The sequence below is a fragment of the Struthio camelus genome, chromosome 24, assembly GCF_040807025.1.
Source record: "Struthio camelus isolate bStrCam1 chromosome 24, bStrCam1.hap1, whole genome shotgun sequence".
Taxonomy (NCBI): domain Eukaryota; kingdom Metazoa; phylum Chordata; class Aves; order Struthioniformes; family Struthionidae; genus Struthio; species Struthio camelus.
In genome coordinates, this window is record NC_090965.1 from 7,482,765 (window position 1) to 7,506,627 (window position 23,863).

At 40.5% G+C, this 23,863-nt stretch overlaps 1 protein-coding gene and 1 long non-coding RNA gene across 3 annotated transcripts; one reads left to right on the forward strand and one right to left on the reverse strand.

Annotated features, from left to right (window-relative positions):
• Nucleotides 1-22,612, reverse strand: NUCKS1 (nuclear casein kinase and cyclin dependent kinase substrate 1). Of its 2 annotated transcripts, none has more exons than XM_068918285.1 (8): nt 22,231-22,612; nt 13,375-13,424; nt 12,197-12,302; nt 8,857-8,912; nt 8,391-8,540; nt 7,532-7,684; nt 6,593-6,739; nt 1-5,883 (listed from the first exon to the last, which is right to left on the reverse strand). In XM_068918285.1, the coding sequence occupies exons 1-8, from the start codon at nt 22,245-22,247 to the stop codon at nt 5,684-5,686; spliced, it is 879 nt and encodes a 292-aa protein (XP_068774386.1). In that variant the 5' UTR covers nt 22,248-22,612; the 3' UTR covers nt 1-5,683. The 2 variants fall into 2 exon arrangements, with proteins under 2 accessions (XP_068774386.1, XP_068774385.1); XM_068918284.1 differs by having other exon boundaries at nt 6,593-6,742.
• LOC138062113 (uncharacterized) lies at nt 13,431-16,909 on the forward strand. Its single transcript, XR_011136146.1, has 2 exons — nt 13,431-16,845; nt 16,880-16,909. It is a non-coding gene; the product is annotated as an uncharacterized lncRNA (long non-coding RNA).
• Nucleotides 22,613-23,863: the final 1,251 nt, after the last annotated feature.

The window sequence follows — 23,863 nt, forward strand, 5'->3', positions numbered from 1 at the left end:
TTTATGGGTTATAAAAGCCCTTTTATAAAGCCATTTTTAAACAAAACCAAAAAGTTTACAAAAGAAAATAAAAGATACAGAAGAATGAGTTGCTTAATATATTCCAAAAAGGAGAAAAATGAAAGAGGGGACACAATTCCAACATGCTGAACAATAAAGGGTTCTTTTTCCTTGTGTTTTTTAATACAAAATACAAGCGAAGGATACACATACTTAAAACAGAGCTCAGGAGCAGGTATGCAGTCCTGGGAACCCTTCAATAAAAGCAAAGCAGGGTTTTGTTATTTTTTTTTTTCTTTCTTTGCAGGTACATACAGAGACTGGAATATGTAAAATTAAGTAGCACAAAAGACCATCACACAATTCTACCAATGAATGTTGCATCTAAATTCACGAACATGGTCAACAGTCATGTTCACTTCAACCCCTTTAAAAAAAAAAAGTGTTGTTTTTATTTTAAATAAAGCATTAATGTTACATTCAAACTTAACTCCTAGTACCATGCTGTAGATCTCAGTATTGTCAAGGTATTGCAAGAGTTGTCAACCCTATCAGGCCCAGCGATGACAGCCATGTCTACAGGCACACACACTGATCGTGGGCCAGCAGAAATGGAACAGTATTTGCAGCTGCCCCTTTTTCCGGCCACTCTTTCAGGTTAAAACAATCAAACAAACCAAAAAAAGGGGTGCGGCGGGGAACTGCAAAGAGTTGATTAAAAAAAAAAAAAAAAAGACCAACTGGGGATTGCAAATACCCAAGACAAACATTCATTGCATACCATCTAACGATGCCTTGCCAATAGCTAAGGGCCCAAGGCCCTACCTGGAGTCTCTTCCTCCTCTAAAATTAATTGTTCAGGGTTTATTGTGACATGATGTTCATGGTTAAACAAAATTATGTAGCTCTTATTTACAATTTTTTGTAACAATTGCTTCTGCAGAAAAAAGTCAATCTCACAAATTTTCATAACACAAAGGGAATAAGATGTCAGACACTCCCATGCGCGCACTCACACTCGCGCACTCACACACAAAATACTTCAGGGGCTTTTACACACATTATTCTGGCTTAAGCTGATTGAGTATTTCTCCATCCCACCCACTACCCCTCCCAAAATATATATATAAAAAACCCTTGCCCCAATATACAAAGCATATGCACAATGGTGTTTTGCAGTCACACTGAGCATGCTCAGACTGATGGAACCATTCAATTCACTGCAGTTGAAGGGGGGCAGGCGGTTTACAGAGTTGTTTCTAATAGTGGTTGATACATGAAGTCAGAACATAGTGAGAACTTGACTAGACTTAGAAATATTTACTTTTTAATTTTAATATAAAGAGTTTAATGAAAAAGACATTCAAATGCCAGTCATCTATTGAAGTGGGAAGTCTAAAACAAGGATACGTTTAGTTTGGGGAGGTGCTCTTGAAAGGACATTGTCATCTTTCAAAATTCTTATATTCTTCTTAGTATGTTAAGAAAAAAAATGTCACTGTGGACAGTCTGAACAAAATAGCTTTGCTTCCCGGTTTCATGCATAGAACTTCTACTTAAACCTCCCAAACTTATAGGAAAATATTTAAAGTTCAAGGAAAAATTTTCTGTTTGATCACATACATATAGAATATATATTTCCATATATAGATGGGACATCCCCCAAAACTAACATATCCTATATCCCAGCAGATATTTTGTGACAGTGTCCCTTTAAACATCCATCTGCTTACATTTTCATATCCTGCCTCCCCCAACAGATGAACATCCACTTCTCAAATACTGAAACTCATGGATCAGTTTGTGGTTTTTAAAAACCATGTGTTCAACAATATGATCTGTTATAAAAATAAACACTTCACAAACAAATTACATAAAGCAAAGCACCAGTTTCTACAGCTCAAAAGCTTCCAGCATGTTAGTTTACTTCCCTCCCTCCTTAACCTGGGTGCATCAGCGTCTATTGTTCTTTTGTGACCCTCACCAGAGGGGTGGGGGGGGGGTCGAAGGGGTCAGAAAACGAACACATCTTCTGCCATGGCCCTGGTAAGCCATCACCTGCGGACGCAGCCACACAGTGGCACAGGAGCCGAGCAGCACGAAACCCTTACCTAGCATTCCAGACATTCCCTAACAGGAGTCCCACAAGGTGTACTTCTCCTCCTCCCACACGCTCTTCTGCTTTGAGGAAGTTATTTAGCAACAAAATTAAAACCTTTACTGCCCCATTTCTAAATCTTGCTGTCACCCACAATCCATTCTGAAACCCAGGTAGCTTAACACGTTTGGCATTTTCATGCTGATCAAATAGAAACTGAAGCCAGTAATCTTTAATATGAAATCTCAACTGAAATTTTGTTTGCAAAACTTTGTTTGCTGATCTAGCCTTGTGGCCAGTTAAAGGCAGTACAAATTGCATATAAATATTAAACTGAATGCTCTAGTGTGCACTCAGAAACAGAATGTACAAAAGGACATTTAATGGAAGTTAGTGATAAAATACCATTTGAAGATTGAGACCAGGGCAGGGCACTATATTAACTGAACTCTGGAATAAATCCATTTACCTCTCTGCAAAGGCTCCAAAACTACAGCTGTGTAACAGAAGAGAATCTTTTCAAAGCCGCCTTCTGTGAATGAAACTTCCTGCTCCGTGAAGAACTATTCATGCTCCTAAAGAAAGGCATTTTTACAGCTTTCCTTCAAGAAATCAGAATGCTTAATATAAAAGAATTTAAAAGGACATTTAAAAATGTTAAGTTTGCCACTACTGAAAAAAGTTGAGTGTACTTAAAAAAAAAAAAAAAAAAAAAGAAAAAGTGGTAGCCTTCACAATTTTCTTCAATCTGTAAAAATGTAAACGGCTGTATTTCTAACAGAGTAATCAAGAAAGAGACCATTTGGGCTTAGTGTTTGCACAGATCAGTGAAACAGTAAGATATAGAAAAACTTACAAAATCCTAGAAGTAGTACAGGATTTACATAGTGTTTGGGTTGTGACACAAGCTCAAAGATAAGCATCACGCATCCTGTAATCACCATTAGAGAAGAACATATGAGAAAGCAGAATAATTTTACAAGATACAGGGTCAAAACTGCCAGGCATAAAATAATCCACAGTCCAAAACTTGAACTGAGAACAATGGAAAAGTGTTTTTCCACAGCCTGAACATTAGTTAACTTTGTTAGGAAAAAAATATATATATAATATAAAGTGGAACTTACAAAATACACTCTTCAGAAAAAATCTGGTCCAGCAGGTACAGCTGTTTGACCAGATCAGTTAGAGGTATTCTATGTTTAAGTAATCCTTGTACATTTTAATAGCAAACGTAAACTAAGAACCCAATAGACAAGAATAGCTCAAAACAGAGTCTGGACTGAGGGGGAATAATTATGTGGACCAGATACTCATAATGCTACCCCCCGCACCCAATTAATCCAAACATTATTTAAAGTTTGGCCATTTATTTTACTGCATTACCCAAGAAGCACTGGACTAAGACTGCAGCGAATGCAAGAGACACTGCTCTCCCAGACATTTGGAAGTTGGGAAGAGGTGGAGGAAAGGAGAAGGGATTACATTCACTTCTTTTTTAAAGACTGTTACTTCACTCCAGCCTTAAGCTTTTCTGCAAAGTTAAACCACTTAAAAAAAAAAAAAAAGATTTACAATGGAAACACCGATCATCTTTATTGTAACGGCAACAGTAGTTTCATTATAGTAAAGAATGTTAGAGAACTTAAAAATTTGTATAAGCCAAGGTAAAGTAAATTTACCAGCCTCTATAAAATCCACGGCTATGAATCACACAAGATAATCACTTGGCTGCTATTAATATTCCATTCCATGTTTTAGGCTCCATACTGCGCTCAGTATCTTCAGGCTCCCTATGCTATTCAGCCAAGCCTCCTTCCTGGTCATATTAGTGTATCACATCTAAAAGCTCTTTAAAATCCAAACAGGATTAAAAAAATCTGGTAGCATGTGCACCAGAAATCCAACTAATTAGCTGCCTTATGTTACCTTCAAGAGGCTGGTTACAAAACATGTGTATTTCAGTGACAAGGAAAAAAAAAAGATGCAAAGCATGTCAGCTATGAGATAACTGTGAGCAACGTACAAAAAGCACAAAGGGTTTAAGAAAAAAAAAAAAGAAAAATGGCAGGTCCAGTTTTTAATATTTCCACCAACAAACATGGCAGCAACCTCTGTATTAAGGTTTGAAAACCAAAGCCTAGGTACTTTAGTTACGTTTAAAAAGGATATGGCTGCTTTGATAAAAACACATTAAAATGCCACCACACACAATCTCAAGTATCTTGCATTTAGAGGGACATCCTGCTTTTGTTATAAAACTATAGCCCTGCTACGCTTCTTCCAAACCTCATTTCCTCCCGGCTCCATCCATTTACTGCTGTTCCCTACTCAGCACTTTGCAGGCTTAGGGAGCAGAATGATGACCAACAGTTGGACACGGATATGATGATGCAGGAGCAGAATGAGCAGAGCCTCCCATACTATAGGGAGGAAGGAGGAAGAAATGGAAGTGGTATTGGGGTAATGTTCACTACTGATGGAAGTCTGCTATCCAACACTGCAGCTGGAGAGGCTGAGAGGTATGACTACATAGCCTTTCTGAGGACAGATGGAGGGAGAGAAGAGAAACACTTAAGCGTGACTCATGGGATCCGAGACTGACCAGAGCATTACAGGAATCCTTTGCTTCACATTGATAAAAGGACATCCCTCACCCCAAAAGCTACAGAATTTCATTTTATATTGTCTATTAAAGTTTTTCCTTGGAACAATTTTAAAGAAAATTTCCTTAATACCAAACGGAAACCAGAATTTTAAACTGTTTTCAATTTCTCTTCCCTACTCTGCCCACCTATAGCCAACCTTCAAAGAAATAAAATAGAAGTGATGGATATGAGCAGCTGGTAGATTATACATTTGAAATTGTATAGAAGGAACTGTAGTTTGCCTAAAAGTGGAATGGTAATCTATCCTGCAAAGACAAAAAGATCTTCCATCCTAGTTGGAGGGTCTTTTCTAAATAGAGTGGATCACCTACAAGTTTCCTGAATGCTTTCTATGAAAATGGTGAATGAATCACAGAAACACAGGTTTGCTCCCCATGTTTCCTCCTCCTCAATTGGAATTCATATTACCTACAGTTTTTCTGAGAGAATAAATTTGTATCCACAAAAATATGTTAAAGCATAGGTTCATTTTTCCCCCATATTCAAAAAAGGAATAATAGTTTTTATAGAATTCTTACCAGCACTGGGAAATCTAGTCTACTTAACGATTTGTAAGTATGGTTTCCACGTATCAGTCTCAAACCTTATTGCTTCACAACTGCAGTATCCCTTGAAAAAAATATATATTTAAGTGGTCTGTTAATTTGTCTTAAATGGCTTTCAGATTTGGTGGGGGAGGGAGAACAGAATGGCCAACAGAGAACAGTGACTTCAAAATATTACTGCATAAGGGTTTCCTCTTATTAAAAAAAAGGATACACTGTATTAAACAGCTGAAAGTAAAGACAGCATTCAAAGCCCATGAGTCAAGCCACAGCCAAAACCGTGTTCTACCCCTAAGTATATTTTCTTTTCCTTTTTTTTCTTTTTTCTTTCTTTTTTTTTTTTTTTAAACAAAGATTTCCTCAACTGCCATTTAATCTTCACCAGAGGGTGCTTCATCTTCAGACCCCTCATCCCCTGACTTCTCTGGTGGAGGGCTGGCTGATTTTTTCTTTTCTGGGGGACTTTCAGGCTCTTCATCCTCTTCTTTGGGGGATGGGGTCTTTTCTTTTGTTGCCTTGGAAGCTGTAGGGCGGCCTGCCTTCCCTTTGCCTTTCACTGGACTGGGGGTCACTGAAAAAAAGAAAAAAAAAAAAAACCACTTATAAAAGTTAGGATTTGTTACCAAGACAAAAGTTACACAGCTTTACAGAAGCAGGATTTACACCCGAATAGCAGGTTTCATTTTTCTCTGACCATACCACATGCATGGCGTTTCCCACGTTTCATATTATCAAAGCTGCACTGCATAAAAACTGATAGCTAAGACTTTAATACTACTTAAATGCAAGTCCTGACTAACTATTGGATATGACATCATTAACTATCATAGCTAGCCTCTCATCAAACCAATATGTATGCATCTATTATTATCTAGACCTCCTGCAGAAGTGCACCAAAATTACCTTTGGTTCAGGTTTCTTCCCTTTCCCCCTACACTGAAAACATGTCATGGAGACTGAGAGCCTGAAACAAAATTACGGATTATATTATTTGGATACGATACATAGAAAGCCAGACTGTAGTGTCAGAGTAGAGAAGTTGTGCAATCTAATGTTTTTGCCAATGAGACATACAGTAATTCAATCTCTTCATTAGCTAAGAATTAAAGCTATTTTATTATTTCATAGGGTTGCTTCAATTCATTGCAAGTTTCATGAAGTATCCTTAGAAATTACACGACTGCCTACTAGCCCCAAGATTTCCACTGAGTCTTATATAGCAGAAAAAGAAAACACTAGTTTCTAAAGTAAACTGGCTAATTTTCTTTTCGTGGACACACCTGTAGCCTTTAGCCTAGGCTTAGGCATTTTCTTTTCTTTCCTCTCTGGTTTGGACTTCTTGGACACCTTTTTATTTTTCTTTTTTGAACTGCCATAGTCACTATCATCGTCATCTTCCATGAGGAAGTCTTCATCACTTCCTGAATCTTCTGAAAGGACAAAGAAATTAAGCTTGTGAAGAAAAACTTTTCATTCATTTGGAAACAAGTAGAAGAAAGATGATTGAGATACCTACTAGTTAGATTGAGGAGACATGAAATTAGAACTCTAACCCGATAAGCTTCCACATAGCTGCTGTACTACGGAATTCTGACATAGAAGATTTCATATTCGTAGAGATAAAGCAATAGCATGATGAAACACATAAATGTTTTGAGATGCTTCAACTCCATGCCAAATATCCCATTTCAAAATGAAGAGAAACTCTTCACACAGAAAAAGTTAAGTAATCTTTGCAGTGGTATTCTCACTCCTTGAAATCCTGTTTGCACCCACTATTTCAGGAACTTACTGCAGTTCATTAAGAGACTAAAATCCACCCCTTTTTATGAAACAAACAGTTCTCCTTTGAGCAGCCAGGTGTAACAGTACTTTCATATGCTCTGAAAGTAGCATCAATGCCTCAAAACACATGGAATAGCAAGCAGCAGCAAGAAACATTAAGAACTTTATGGGCAGCCCTAAAGGGGCATTGTGAGGACGTTTATCTTTGCTCCAAACTTAGGACAAAAATTCTAGATATGAAAACGTAAGCTTACTCTGTTGGACAGATATGCTATAATGAATTAGTTCCCAAGCAGGAAAACTTATGTCCTCACTGTCACGTTCAAGACAGTGTTAGTTCTGCTGTTTGACCAGATCCATTAATTCATATCTGGTACTATGTAATTAATGCCACATTAATTTTTTGCAACTGCCATACCACCCCATTTACTTACTCTCCTGGAACTGTGCCTCATCATCCTCCTGTTCTTCCTCCTCACTGCCCACATCATCCATAAGCATCTCTCGTTGTTTGGAAGCTGCTTTGGATGCTGCCTGTCGCTGCTGACGCACATTTTTGTGGTCTTCTTTCTCATCCTCACTGTCCTCTGCAGCACAAAGTTACCACGTTACAATGAAGACGCAGAATACAGACTACATAACTGTCTTGAGGTATTGAGTAGACAAAACAAAAGTCAAGTCATACACAAAAGAGTGAATCAAGATGCTTGCTGAGTAATTGAGTTGCGAGGAGAACAGTCACATTCAACCTAATAACAAGCCTCTTTCTGGACTCAGTCAACACTGGACCTGTGCAAAGACTAGCCACACTTTTCACAAGAGTGCCCTGCCATCCACTGTTATTATCCATACTATTACTCATGGTACGGCACTAAAGCACTTCTGGTGACACCTCTGAAGCAAAACGTATTGAAGCCTGAGATCTCATGAAGCATGCTTAGAAGGCACAGCTATTACTACACATCCAAAACACAGTAGTTCCTTACTGTGCAAACTGTAACTTATCTGCAATGCTGAAGAAAAAAGAACTGCCAAAGCCTGTAGCTATGGTCAACTAGTAGTATTTTCTCCCTCTCTTACGTTTCAAGAAACTTCCTAAATTACGTACCCCTTCCATCCTACTTTATAAAATCTCTGTAATGAGTGAAGCACATACACAACGCAGAACTGCTGCAATATAGTACAGGGACTGAACACATCAGCCAATATTCATACTTACGGAATACTGCACTTTGTCATCATAGCAGACTTTCTAAACAAACAAACAACAAATTAGTACACTTGTTTCTTTACCTGCTGGCCTTTTTCTGGACTTGGAGGGTCTCTTATTCTTTTCTGGTTTAGCCTTTTTTCCTTTTTTGCTTTTTTGAGAGCTCTCATAGTCACTGTCAGCTTTGCCATCATCTGCTCCCAAGTCGTCATCTTCACTGCCAAAATCTTCATCTGGAAAGAAAAGGTGAGAAAATGAAGTTTCTTAATACCACTCAGTGAAACATATGGATGAGAACCATCGGGAAGAGATTAACAGCCTGTGAAGTTTACATCAGTATCCTATTAAGCAAAAAGTATCTGATATCCCAAACCAGCGCTGGAAGTAAGAGCAGTAGAAGCAGCATCCAGGTTAGATAAACTCATTAGAAAAGCGTATGCTTTTCTAATCAGCATAATTTCTCTCCTATGCTAAGTCCTACTCCTGCAACTTTCTTGCAAACTGGTCTTCATTTTGAAGTTAGGCTAGCAGTGCAATGTGGTTAGTTACCTGGCGAGTGTGAATCATCTTTCTTCGTCTTCACATCTTTTTCTTCTGAATCCTCACTGAAAAGGAAAGAGAGAGAGGGTCTGCTTCTGTTTTAACTCTGATTCCAAACAATATTATATGAAAGAGATAGCAGTTTTCAAAGAACTGGTTTCTGGACCATGAAAATATGTACTTTCTTGGAGACTGCCACCTTATACTTCAGGACTACTCAGAAATATGCAGTTATTATGGTTGGAAAAGGTATTTTTCAAACTCTGAATCAAGTATAAGTTTACACTGACAGTCAAGTGAACCAATTAGGAGACAACAAGGCTGAGATGAACTAAGCACTTCATTTTGAAACCTAACAATAATCCAGACGTCTTCCATTTTACAGTTAGGATTCTGAAGTTTTATATACTAATACATGGCTGAATACATACTCTATACATTCATTCAGAATAAAAATATATTTACTTCTTGCCTTCATCTCATTACTTTCTCTGGAATCCTTCATTCTGACTACAGTGCTAGTCAGAACTAGCACTGCAGTCCAGTTAACTAGCGCTACAAGCTCTCAAATGGTTTGAGCTCTGATGGAGTTTCCCCACTCCGCTCTGGTGGTGCCTGTTTCAATCCTCAGAGAATATCTCTGTCAAGGAGGTACTGTTTCTGTTCTTATCCACATCGCTCTGGTTTTTCATTACCATTGGCCAGAATTATCAGGCAGAGAGGGTCTTCCTTCCAGCATTTAAGAACGTGCATTCCAGCCAACAACTAAACAAGTGTTTGAAGTAGGAATGCTGAATACTTTGTTGAAGGCCGCTGATGTACAACATGTGTTTCAGGATGGCTGAGCTGCCGATTTTGCCAAGGGTCAGGAAATACAATACACCAAAGCATTGCTACTTTCAAGTTTGGTCGTCAGAACTGACATACAATATTTCTCAATAACTTTTAATAGTTTAGATAACTTATAACACTAGAGTCCATCAGGCCCACTTGTTTTCAGTCTTATATCCGTTATATCAAAAAACTAAATTTCAATTACTTGCATATATGACTTCGTTTCACAAGCAAGTCCTGTGCAATGTTCAAAGTACCGACAGAAGTGCTAAACCCCAAAGCTAAAGGGACTTCAAGGTCAACCATTTAGCTGCTTTGGGAGCTGTGTAGCCCAGTTAATTCATGTAATATCACCTCTGTAAAATAACAGTTTTTGAATTCAGGTGTTATGCGCCTTTGCAAGCTCTTCTCTGGCAGTTTGACCTCTAGTATTTCTGTAAGTGTTGTAAGAGTGAAACACTTGGAGTGGCCTAAGGAAACTGCTACGATAACACACTCAGCACTAAATCTGTCAAGCAATGGATGAACTAGATTTATCCAGAAGAAATAAAGGTAGATGTTTGAAGTATGTACTTAACACCACCTTTGCATGAAATTACTATTCATCATTTGTGTCAAAACAGTGCAACACAAGCAGGAAGAAAGGCATTCTTCCCTGAAACTCTTAAAAGGTAAAAACACACACCCATATCTCACACCCTGGTGAAAAGCCAGGGTGAAAATTGTCTCTTCTTCGCAGTTCACAGTAGCAGGCAGACCATTCAAATATTCCCATGCCTATATTCAGCTTTTACCTTAGAGCACAGAAACATAAGGAGGGACTCTTCTTGCACACACCCTGCTGGTAAGTTATCTACATTCTATCAAACAGTACAAAAGAGTTGAGATACCTTGGGCTTACATAGTAAGAATCAGCCTGCACAATCTCCATCCCTCAAGTTGGTTTCTGCCACAAAAGCAGTCAATTGACTTAACAGGTTTCGTTTTTACCATGTTTCTTATGGTGATCTTTTGCTGATAAGTATATTGTGAAAAGCAAGATACCTTCACTCTACTAAAAAAAAGACATGTTCCACTATTCTATAGGGCATCATTTAGAGTTGAGTCCTTTCACACTGGTACAACAACTCATCTACCAAAATAAGCTACTTTGTTTTTGAATTAGACAAAATAGGAAATTAAAAACAAAAAACCTCTAAACTAATGAATTACCCCTACTACTACTGCCAAGGATTGTTCCAATTAGTTATTATCCTCAAGAACGGCCTGAGAACCAGAGAATGAAATGCATCAAGCCACTAACTTGCCTGGATAATTGCACTGATTGCTGGGGGGGTTTTTTGTTTTTTGTTTTTGTTTTTTTTTTAACTCTTTATCATATTCTTTCCCATTCCAACTGTCTAACTCCGGAAAGCTGTTTTGATGCTGAAGTATAAGTGACAAATAAATCACACACGATTTCCCCAACTATTTGAATAAGAAAGATGACCTCAACGTTCAAGCTGGTTACGAAAGCTTTGTGACAGAGTTCTACATCTCAAACTGCAGACTCTGAATCCCACTTACAATCATTCCTCTGAGAAGACCCTAATCCCCACCTACAGGAAAAGGTTTGTAGACATGAAGATCTTATCCTTCATACTAACCTGAATTCTGACAACTTCCTTGCAGATGAGCTACTTTCATGCAGTTTTGAATAAGCCCCAACAATTAGTCCAAGAAAACTATAGCATAATGCCTAGAACCACAGGTTCTGTTACACAGCACAGAGCCATGCTTCCTCAACTGCTCAAAGGAATTCACTTATGCACAACAGATAGCAAGCTGTTCCTGCACTTGCACAATCTTTCTGCCTCTCATTCTCCCAGGAAGAAAAGCATAAAGTCTGTCAGGCAATCTAGAACAGAATTCCTCAGATTTTTGTTTCCTTAATCAAATTTATACAGAAACTGGAGGCAAATCGATGCCTGAAAGATGACTGACTCGAAAACAAAGAAAGCTCTTACAGAAAGGAGACTTGACAAGTTAAATGCTTAAAAATGGTGACTGAATTCCCATTCCAGGCACCAAACTTACTTAAAAAAAAAAAAAAAAAAAAAAAAAAGCCTCTATCTACATCAAGATCAGTATGGGCAGGAGGACATAAGTGTATGTTCCTACTCGAGAACACTAAAAGGTGGGACTTTAAAAAAAAAAAAAAAAAAGGTGATCAAATGATCAGGACAGATATGATATGCGATTACAAGACAAAGTTGCTAGCAGACCATTTAAAGGCTAACACAAAGGTTCAAAGCATTGCAACAAAGACCTCAGTACATTACAAATGCCTAACTATTTAGGCTAAGCAAGCTTAGATACCAAATACAGGGCCTTGCCACGGTTACAGTTACTTCACATTTTCTAGCATGCTATGAAAATATAGTAAGTTATAGTATTAAGAAGTGGATGCTCATTATGCCAGTAATTTAAGATGTTTTAAATTTAAGTTTTTAAACAGATTAAGCGTTTCTTTTACCTGTCCTCCTGAGAATTCTTCCCAGACCGCCTCTTATTTTTAGCCTCCCGGGGAGATGAACGGATTTTCTTGGATGGGGGACCTGAATCTCTTCCGTAATCTTCATCTGGACAGGACAGTGCAAAATGGTTTTGAATCAAACTCCTAGTTCCCAGCAAACTGACTACCAGCTCCACAGCAAACTGACTTCCTCAGCTACATCTTAAAACGACTATTTCAAAACACATCAATAGGAAGCCCTCTAAACATCACAAAGCTTCAAGCAAAACTTCAGAAAAGTAAAGTATTGTCTTAAACTAGTAATTTACATTTTCAACTGCCAACAGCACAATAAAAATGCAACATACAATCAAGTTTGACACAGAAGCATTAGGAAACATATAACAAGCTTCATAAGATGAAACAATATCTTATTTTTACAGCTAGTCAGAAACACACAGAGTTATTATGCAAATCTATTAAAAATTAACATCCATACATAGCTCTAGGTCCTTAACAGCAAAAAACTTTATTTATTGTCCTACGATGGAAAAAGTATATTGTTACATAGTAATCTACAGTGTAACTTTTTACAGTCGTTACACAATACCTTATACAATGAGCAAGAGGACCGCAGTTGAGAGTTATGCATATTTGTTTCCATTAATTATCAGTGCAGCCTCATTTAGCAAACAGTAGCAGCATGTCTATTTTCTAAGAACGCAAAACATATTCCATATGGCTTCCAGAAATATTTAGTCAATTCACACAGAACATGAAGATTTTTTTTAGATGTAATTCACAGAAATGCCTGGCATTATGGGATTAACTAGCGTTCACTAAAATAAATTGAAAACTTATTTTACCGTAGGAAAAAAAAAAAAGAAGTGGCATCACAGAGATTTTGCCACAGAACCTAACACAGACCAAGGAAGAAGACAGTTGCTGCCAACAGCCTAAAGGCACTACAACAATACAAGCATTAAATAATAAGATTTCTATCACTATTGTTTGTTTAATACAAAACATCTGGGAATCATTACATTTTCAAATGTTTATTAACAGTTCAGAGACTGTGAAGAGCAGAAATTCCTTAGAGCTTAGGTTAAAAATGTGACTAGAAGCAAAGCAATTAATATGCAAAGTAATAAACTGCTGTAACCCAAGAATATTATATTGCTAAGAACAAAGTCATTTACCAGCATCATCCGATTCCTGAAACTGTGAGTAATCGACCACCTTCCTGTTCCTGTTAAAAAGGGGGAAAATCAGCAATTCATAATCTCAGAGATGCAAAACTTTCTTTAGCTAATAAGTACCACATCCTTGTTTCCAGTGCAGGATTCGTAGTTTAAACTAAGTCACCTCCCCACCCCAAACATCCCAAGAAACCTCTCACAAATAAGTCACCTATACCTTTGAAGTCGGCAACGAACGCACAGTATATTCTTAACATTTTCCTAGAGAGCCATTATAATAGCCTGGATTATATTCTCAGGCTTTGTAGGGGCTTTTTTGGATGAGCAATACTACCTTTTATTGGCTCACGACTGCAGTTAGGAAGAGCCACCTTAACTTGTGCCGTGCAGCTCTTCCACTATCAAACCCATACCGATTTTAGTAGTGTTGTAACATTTTCAGATACAATTACTGAAAGTAGTATTTAAAAGCAGAGTTGGCATCCTAAGATTAAAGATGGATTTAAAGATGCTAAACCATTTAATTACTTAAGGCGTAATTCTTTTTTCTTTTTAAATAGGCTGAATCTTTTTAAGCAAGACCTCCTCCTGACACCCAGTCTCAAAGCTAGGATATTTAAGAATAGGATTCCATGTATAAAACAAACAGGTGAACACACTCACAACATATTAAATATATTCCTAGTATTAACAGCACCTGTTAGGACAGACACTTGCTTGAATAAATATAAGTTTTCTATATGGCATGCGTTACTCTCCACATAACATCAGTCAGTGCTAACACACAGGCCAGGCAGGGATAGTCACTGCTAATATACTACTGAATAAAAAGCAAAGAAGCTTTATACCTAAGTATCATGGTTGTGGGTTTTCTGCAATCAATGCTATCTTCCAAACCAGATTACTAGAGGACCGTCAGAATGATTTAAAAGGGTAAAGAAAGGATTTATGACTCCTTCCTGTGCCCCTGCAAAAAAGATTCTTCACATTTTAAATAGCCTTTAGTGGTTTTTAAAATGATAGCCTTGAAGTAAAATTTAAACATTCAACTTTTCGTAGTCATGGTTGAAATTGTTGGTTTGACTCATTAACTCTTTAAACTAATTAAATAATACTTTGGAAAAAGTACACTAAAATGTTTTCAAATATCATCATAAATTCAATAAACTATTTCCTAACTACTTTTGGGGTGGGGGAAGGATGGGGAAGAGGAGCTCTGCTTTTTGCAGCTCAATATAGTCATGCTTATTCTCGTACCTCCTTCTCCAGATATTTGCTCCCCCATGTGTTCCCTCTTTCTAAAACATTAGAAGTTTTCAACGCCTGCCACCAGGGTTTTCTGGGGCGCTTTGTCAACTCGTTACTTTGATTCGCTAATGAGATTTAAGAAAGAGTTGTTATGATGATTAGCTGCATTATTAGACACAACAATGGGAAAAGCTATGCATTTTATGCACCCGATATATTTGGATAGCAAATGAGCATGGACCCACACTTTCTTTACCTCATCAGCACCTTTTCTGATCTCTAAGCAAAATGAAATTAGCAGAAATAACTAGTTATCATTAATAATGCAAATGTAATGGCCAATTCTAGACAATTTTAGTTAACTAAATGAGCACCTGTAACTGAAATCAATGCCTCGCTTGCCAATGAAATTAGATATGCTTCTCAAACTTACTGAAGCCTAGAACAATAAAAGTAGGGTTTTGGCTATTATTTTCAGTACCCGTCCTAATGACTTTATTGGTAAGGTGTAACTGCCCTGTAATCCACTTATTCAAGGGAATCAAGACAGCTATGCAATTGAACTACACTTGCAATCTAACACGCTGCTAGAAAAACCTCAATCATAGTCGGATACCAAATATCCTTCTCTTATGGCCAACACGCAACAGGGGAGGAGGAGAAGCAGGAGACCAAGGAAGGCATCAGAGATTCAAAACCCTACACACACATACCACACATCCCCCTTTTTTACAATCCCTATGACCCAAAGCCAATGATGTACTTAATTTTGCAGTAACAGTCGCATGAATATCACACTATTACAGCTAGAAAAGAGTTGGCAAGTGAGGAAATTAAGTGACCTACCCAGCATCACAGACTTGAGGACTGCTGCAAACAGAAGTCAAATCAAACGCTATTCAGTACATGAACCACAAGTCCATTCACTTCTCCTGAACTGCAGAGCGAGACTGCTGAATTTCACATTCGCTTTCCATACTTGAATTGCACTTTGAGATTAAAACCATGCATTCCTGATAAGATTGTTCAGTTGAAAGATACCCCCAAAATCACGCTGTTGCACTCTGGCTGTTGATCAACCGGAAATCAATTATACACCTCCCTCCTGTACGAGCGCCTCTATTCGTGGCTTACAGCAACAGTCTTCAAGAGAGGAAGCAGCATAACTAATTTACTTCAGTCCTACACCAACCCTCTGAAGAGGGCCAACCTCCCCCCAAAACCACAAAGAGTCCATGCAAACAAAAAAAGGCAAGACCAGTCATTACATTTTACAGGTTGAATCACATTCAAGCCTGAGGGGAACCATAAGTCTAACAAAGTACAACTGCAACCTGCTACAGAGCACTGCCCACTTGTAGTCTGAATACTGTAAAATACCAATTTAAGAATATAACTATTGGCAAGACATCTTCTGGTGCGCTATACAGGCTAAGCCTCAAACTCAAAACCCTGTTCCAACAGGCAGTCTTCCTGAAACCCGTCTTCTGCCACATCTCACATGTAAAAACACCAAGTTTATTCTGGTGACCATCTGAACAGCAAAATTTCTAAACAAGATATTTAGTTTGGTGCAATACATATTAAATTTTTCTCTAAAAATATAATCGGAAGAAAAAAGAGAATATTCTGTTCTAGTAGCTTTGTAGAACAACGCTTTCAGACATCACTCATCTAACAAGCAAGATGGGAATTGTAATACCGCCACCTTGTAATAAATTTGTCATACTTAGCTTCATCTTGCTTATTTCAGTTAAAGATCTCTATTAAATTAAGAAGTACTGAAAAGATAACAGCCAGATAAAACATTAACAAAAAAATGTCACAGACATTCTTCCAGTTTCTAAGCAGTGTACTCTATAAGCGTTCAGCTAGAAAGTAAACCCTGATACGCTCTCATTGCCTTGTCTACAGGACAACTGATTTTTATATCATAAAAAAGCCACTATGGCAGAAAACAAGAGAGAAGGCTGTTTGTTTGTTTTTCTTTCTTTTGCTTTGCAGGACAAAGAGTACAGTAGGGAGAAAGAGGGAATACCTTCACTGATATTATTGAAGAAAGAAACTTGATGAAAGGGTCTTCCCACTAAAACCAGAAAAATCACACCAGGGCAGAAATATGAGATGAACTGCTCTTGCAGCTGCCATTCTCCTTATTCTATACTCATCATGCATCCCATTTAGATCAACTTAATTTTCTTTAGAACTGTCAACAGCACTCACGTGCCATGCTTAATGACTTTGCAAAGTCATTAAGCTTGCAGAGAGACTGCATCTTTTATTAGATCACCACAATAAAGACTGTAGAGTAGATAAGCTCACTGATGTTAGGATCTAGGTGGGGAAAAAAAAAATGGCTGGTTGTGTCAATGAAGAGTATCTCTTCCACCAGCAGACACTAAGAGATGACAGGACAAGCAACCAGACATTAAAAAAAAAGTATTTGTTAAATTCAGTTAGACTGAGCATTAAAAAAAAGACAGTCTAGCAGACAGCTGGGATGGATATTGTTCAACATGATTTAAAAAATACAGTGTAATTTTAAGATAACGCACTTGCTCATTCAGCTCATTGTTTAAAGCGTGCACGTGAGAAGGAACTCGGGGAGGAAAGGTATAAAGAGAGGTCCTGAAAGTGTAAGCTTTTAGTAACAGCTGCCAGTCCAAAATTTCTGGAATAAGAGTAATTCACCTCTTACTTAGCATAGCAATAGGCAAGTAATTTAATAAGAACTCAGAACTGTACTGTAACTCTTAGAACTAACACTGGATGCCCATTAGGCTGAAAACAGTTTTACAATGATGAAAAGCAATATTAACGTGCCAAAGTATACCTAAACGTCTACACAACTGATTAAGGATTGCATAATAATACCTCATCTTCAGCTAATGAGGTCCCCTCAAATTTCAATCTAAGTCAACATGTCTAGGATTAGATATCATGGACTAGATCTCCAGAGGTCCCTTCCAACCTCAACCATTCTGTGATCCTGAGATGTGTCTGTCAGAATACAAGAGTTCAAGAGTGGAATATACACAGCGCAATAACAAAACAAAAAGCTTTTTTTTAATTAAAAAAACCCAAAGAGAATGCTAACGTCCTCGGTATTTCCGAAGATAGTAAAAAATTTATAGGTAAAATCAAAGGTCCAAGTTTTAAAAAAAAAAAAAAAAAAAAAAAAAAAGAAAACACTCCTCAAAAGCAAAGCCACAAGGAGTCTTCAAAAAACTAATAACTGATCACTTCATACAGCGAAGAGGAATGTTAAAGTCAAATGATTATCAGCAGAAACATGAGCTTATTCTCTTGTCCAGTCTGGGAAGTAAAATGAATGAGAGATTGAATAGTTACTGACTTTTTTATTTTTTTTAATACAGCATTTAACCAACATAACTATCAATCTAAGTATTTACGAAAAAAGTTATCAACTTTTCTTCATTTAAAGGCTTCACATAGGCCTGGTAAAGACAAAATGGTCAGTTTCACTTTCTGGTTCTCATTTCAGTTGGTAAAGGTGTTATACTTTGAGAACGACTTATTACCAATAAATATTGCCATTTAAAGCATCACTGTGGTGCCTCTTTATATATAGATAGAGAAACAAATTGAAAATACCTATATGAAAGATTTCTTAAGTTTTGCAATACAAATATGCAGTGCTAGATTTAGGCCTTAAATAAACAGACATTAACTTATAATAATGCATCAGAAGTTGAAATATTTAAGCCTAGTGACAGTTATTTACCTAAAACACGTCACTATGGTGTTAGTCTATTTAAAAATTGGCACAACTGTACTCAGACAAGACTCACCGACTAGAGGTTCCCAATTACAGAGGTCATTGTTTGGGTCTGGACTTGGTGTAACTCCAAACGTCTGTAAGACTAGGCACTGCTCATGGTATCTGCAGAATTTTTAGGGATACACATGACTTGAAACTCCATAAAACAATTAAATGATTTATGCAGCAACAGTTTAAGCAGCTTTGTGCCCATCCTCCATTTGAACGTAACTACAAATGAGAATATTTTAAAGATACAATACAGAAACATTCTGATGCTGACGGGCAAGAAAAAAAAAAAATCAATTCCACAGTCTGTGTTGTTCACAGTAATTTGATTTTTATTGTACCTCTACCTCAGCCTTTGTATCGCTACAAAGTTTTCAGAGTAAATATTGTATCTTTTTACTTATCTGGAAAGCCTCTAGCACATCCCTGGATATTACCACACATTACTACCTAAGCTAAATGCCAGTTCCCTAGGAAGCGTGGCTTTCCTGCTACTCCATGGAGTTTTTCCAGAATCACAACAACGTTTATATTTACATTGTCCAGGTATAATACTGGCAAGAAAATAAGGTACATTTAATAGATAAATTTATTTTTTCCTGCAACTACAATTTAGAAGGACCAACTTTCCATTGAAGTGCCAATAAAAGACTGGAATTTGAGAGCTACTCTAAAGAAAAACTAAGAACATAAAGCTATAAAGCCTTGGAACACTGAAATAAATCCATTCCTTATTGGTTTTAACCTAAAAAACAAAAACAAACGAACAAGCTGAGATTTAAATACTTGCTTATATTGTTTCATTTTGCAATACCTGTAGTAAAGGAGTACCAGCAAGTGAAAGTGACCAATGAGTAAACAGTAGAAATGAATTGCATCAAATCTAAAGTCAAAATTCTTACTTAAAATACATCATTAAGATGTATCAACCGATGCTGTACATAAAAATAGTAGTTCAAAATTTTATTTCATTTGTATTCAAGAATAGATAAGGACATAACTATATAACCATTAGTTCTACATGCTCTTTGCAGTATTTCAGAATAGTCAGCAATAAGATGTGGAGATTCAACAACTGTAGATTCTCTTAACCACTTGTCATTTTCTAGCAATAATGAACATACCATCTTCATCCACCTAAGAGAACTCTAGTTAAATAAGTATACATTTTTTGGCTCTGAATTAAAACGCACAAAGTCTGTAAATAAGGGGGCTTTATTACTACTTCTTAATTGAAGAATTTTAAGAAACTGACTTCAGCAGTCAGAATCAGTGTGAAGCTAGTCTCCTGCTTCTCAGTAGAACAGAGCCCAACAGATGTCCCTTATTTCTATTAAGTTTGATGTTTTAGGGGCACACACGTTCACTAGAAACTAGCAGACATAATAGTAATTTAAAGACCACCAAATTAAGAAAAACCCTTCCATCACTAGCTAAAACAGACTTTGATGAGGAATCTTTCACCAGATTTCCTTATTAACAATACTGTGAGATATCCAGAAAAAAAAATATACAATTTGAAAAGTCTGAGATTAAAACCTGTGATGATATTTATCTAGTCACTACCAAGTGAATCAATACAATATATTGGCAACTGAAGATTCTTCCCCAGAAAGGGTTATTAAATACAGCTAGATAGTGGATTGCTAGATCTATTTCTGGCATGTGCCAAAAGGCAGGTATTCTACGACTAACAGCCTGCTGGACTTTGTCTTTGAATTTTGTTGTAGACCAGTACATGCCAGCTCTGGGTACGCAAGTCAGGTGTTTCACAACACTGCATGATTTTCTAGATATTATTTTGGTTTAGAAATCGTTGCTTACACAGTTCATTAATATCAGAAACCTTACAAACCGTATTTTTAAAGATACAACACTTTCCTTACCTGTAGTAAGACTCCAGTGCTGGCAAGAAAATCGCCAGCAGAACGTATACTGAAGTGTCACACTGAGCAGCAAAGCCACATCATCACTGTATTCCAGAACACAGGCACTGTCATTCAAGATCAGACCACTAGTCCATCTAGTCCAATATCCTGTCTTGCAAAAGGCCAAAAACTGATGCTTCAGAGCAGGGTATACACAGTCCTATTAATGCACTTTCTGGACCCCAGACAATTCCCTAAGACTGGAACTTAGAGATTTATTTACCCTTACCTTTGCATGCAGGAATTAAATATACCACTGATCAAAAAAGAGCCATTGAAAAGCAACTGTTTCAGTAACCAGGGTACTGAACCTCCCTACTTAGCAAAGTAGTCCTAGTCTTTTTTTTTTTTTTTTTAATTATTTTATGTTAAAGACATTACTTAAAATACAAATGTTATCACCTATATATTATAAAGTTGTATGCCCAAAATTCATTTCATATTTATTATTCCAAAACAAATGTATTTATTCCATACCCTAAATCAGGCTCACTGGGAATAAAAAGTAAAACCAATTACCTAAAATATGATGAAAATGAGTAAGTTCCAGAACAAAGTATACATTATGAAACATCTTACCTTTTCTGCAAAGAACATTTAAATCACAAGTTTAAATCACACTACCTGAGTGCTTTGCAGAGAGATGTAAAAAATGAAAATCCTGCAGGCAAGCTATCAAAAACATGGGGAAGTTCTGCACACTGTGCATTTTCAAAGTTTACACAATTCAACGGCATAGGTGAGATCTCCCTGAAGCTCCACGCTCCTGATCCAATGCTGTTTCGTAAGACACAAGCACCACGACCTACCTCCTTTACTGCTGGGAAGAATACAGCCCGTGTAGCTAAACGGCCCACTATTTCCTCCTCCCCAAGCCCACGATTTAATATCGGGCCTCTCGGGGGGGAGAGGGGTAGACCACCAGCAGGAAACCGCCTCGGAGAGAGCAGTTAGTTTTAAGACGAGAGGAAAAGGGCGTGTGTTCAATGCTGTTCCCACCAGAGGAGGCGGCTCCTCCTAACTCCTCCCCTAAACGTGGTTTAACTTGTATGCACATCCCCTCTCCTCTAAACCCTCGCTGGTCACGGCATATTGCATGCGTGTCCCCTCCCCCTCCCCAAAACCATGCAGCATGGTCTGCTTTTTTTCTACCGCTTCAATCCCTCGCCTGATAAAGCGTGCACGGAGCCACGGCAGGGGCCTGCTTTTCCCCACGAGAAGCAGGAAAATCGCGTTACATCCCTGCACTCTGCATACTCCTTTCCCAAAGTGGGTCACAGCAAATCGCAAATATTCACTTTTCCCGTCGCAAAATATGGGACACAGCTCGCTGTACGCGGCCTCTCCAGGCCTCCTCTTTTCTTCCCTCCAAGCGTGCAGCAAAGCGCGTTGCCGCCTCCTTTCTCCCCCAGTAAGTCTAGGGCAATGCACGTTACCCTATACCAGGCGTGCAACAAGGCGTGTTGCATGCTTGCACCACCCTCTTAGGGGGGAAAAAAAAAAGAGAGAGAGAGGGGGGGGGGGGAAAAAAAAAGGAAAAGGAAGGGAAAAAAAACACAAGAAAACAGCCTGTGCTGCATTCGCGCAGCCTCCCTCCGCCCTCTGCCATGCACACACTCCTCCCCACGGCCATGCAGCCGCCCCGAGGCCGTGCGGGAAGCCCCGCCGCACGGCTGCCCTCCAGCGAGCATGCAGCCGCCCCCGCCTGCGCGCCCCACGGCGGCGCGGCCCGCGCTGCCCCCGGCCCGGCCCGCGGCGAGGCCTGCTCCGGGGCGCGGGGAGGGCCTAGCGGCGGCGGCGGCGGGGGCCGGGCCCGGCAGGAGGCAGCGCTGGCGCCGCGGGTGGGAGGAGAGGCGGGAGCGAGGCCTCCGCCAGCTGCCAAGGACTCACCTGACAGGCCTGGACATTTTCGCCCAGCGGTTGGCGGCCCGGCCCGGAGGACGTCGCCCAAAGCAGGAGGGGAAGGAGGGGGGGAAAAAAAAAAAAAAAAAACGGTCGCCTGGTGTCGGCGCGCTGTCGGCCCCGTCCCCTCCCCCCGGGAGCGAGCGGGAGCCCTGGGCCCAGCGCCTCAGGCCGCGCCTCCGGAGCCGCCTCTTCCCCCTCGGTCGCCGCAGCCGCCGGCCGGCCCCCGCCGCGCTGCGCCGCGCCGGAGGAGCCTCCCGCTCCTCTGCGTGGGCCGCGCAGTCCCCCCCCGCCCCGGTCACCGCTCGCCGCCGCCGCCTCGGTCGCCGCCGCTCGCCGATCCCCCCCGCAAAATGGTCGCGTTCGCACCGCCGAGAGGATGCGAGCGGGGGGCGGCGCAGCCTAGCCCGCTGGCACCACCTCCTCCCCCGCTCATTGGCCGCGGGGGGCGGCTCGCCGCGCGCCATTGGCCCGTTCGAACCATCACGGCGGGTAGAGCCTGCCCACCCCTCCCCGCGGGAAGGAGGGGGGAAGGAGAGGACGCCCCACACGCTCAAGCTGCTGTGAGCCACAGCGCGAGCGAGGGGCGGGTGAGCAGATTCGCCACGAGCCCGCGCCGCCGCGGCCCGCCGCCCCGCGCCCGGCGGCCCCCGGCAGCTTCCCCCCCGCGGCGGCGGGTACCCGGCCCGAGTTTTTCCCGCGGCGCCGGAGGCCCGCGGGGGCGCCGGGCGCGGCCCGCAGATTCGCCGCGCGGGGGCCCGGCTCGGTTTTGGAGGGAAAACGCGGGGAAGCGCCGCGCCGCTTCGCAGCGCCGTCGGCCGCTCCGGGGGCGTCGAGGGCCCCGCGGCGTTGCCCCCGCCCGGCCTCGGGGCTCCCCCGGCGGGTCCCGGCCCGCCCGGCCGCGCTGCCTGCGGGCTCCCTTCACGGCGTCCTTGCGCGGCGCCCGCGCGGCCTCGCGCCGCCTCAGGGGGGCCCGCGGCGGCGCGGCCGTTGGCGACCGTTGGGGCCAACGGCCGCCGCCTCGGCGGGGCTGGGGGCGCCGCGGGCCCCTGAGGTAAGCGGCGCTCGCTGCAGCTTAGGAAGGGAGGTTAGAGCAGGAGAGGGCGATCCCAGCGCCATCCCGGCGCTCGCAGCTCCTTTGTCATGGAAGTGTGCCTCCATTCAGGGCCAGACGGCGCTACTTCAGAGGGGGCTAACGGGGGTGAATACACAAACCCGTAAAACCACCCGGACGTACCAACGGCGGCGGCTCTTCTCCGTCCTGGAAACAAAACCCCAGAGCTCACTGTGGTTGGGGGGGCCCGCTGCCATGCAGAGGTGAAATGGCCTGGCGCTTCCCGATTAGTTTTACGCTCCTAGCAGCACTTGGCACCTCTGTGCGCTGAACTTCACTCCATTTCCCGGCTTACGTTATGCCGTGCGATGGTATCTACAGTACATCTACACATGTTCGTACTGTGACTTAACATTACTTCTTTGTTACACTGATGAGTCTTAGATTCAGTGTGAAATATTTTTCTTATGCTGAAATGCACCAAATTAAGTCCAGCTGGTATGGATTTCAATATCAGCACTGATTTCATTACAGCCACAATTATTTCCCTGTACTAGTCAGCAGATG

Coding starts and splice junctions, on each gene's coding strand:
- NUCKS1 (XM_068918284.1), bottom strand. Junction 8,913..12,196: donor AAGAATTCTCAGGAGGACAG/GTAAAAGAAACG, acceptor TTTCCTTTTCAG/TGAGGATTCAGAAGAAAAAG. Junction 5,884..6,592: donor GCCTAGGCTAAAGGCTACAG/GTGTGTCCACGA, acceptor TCTTTTTTTCAG/TGACCCCCAGTCCAGTGAAA.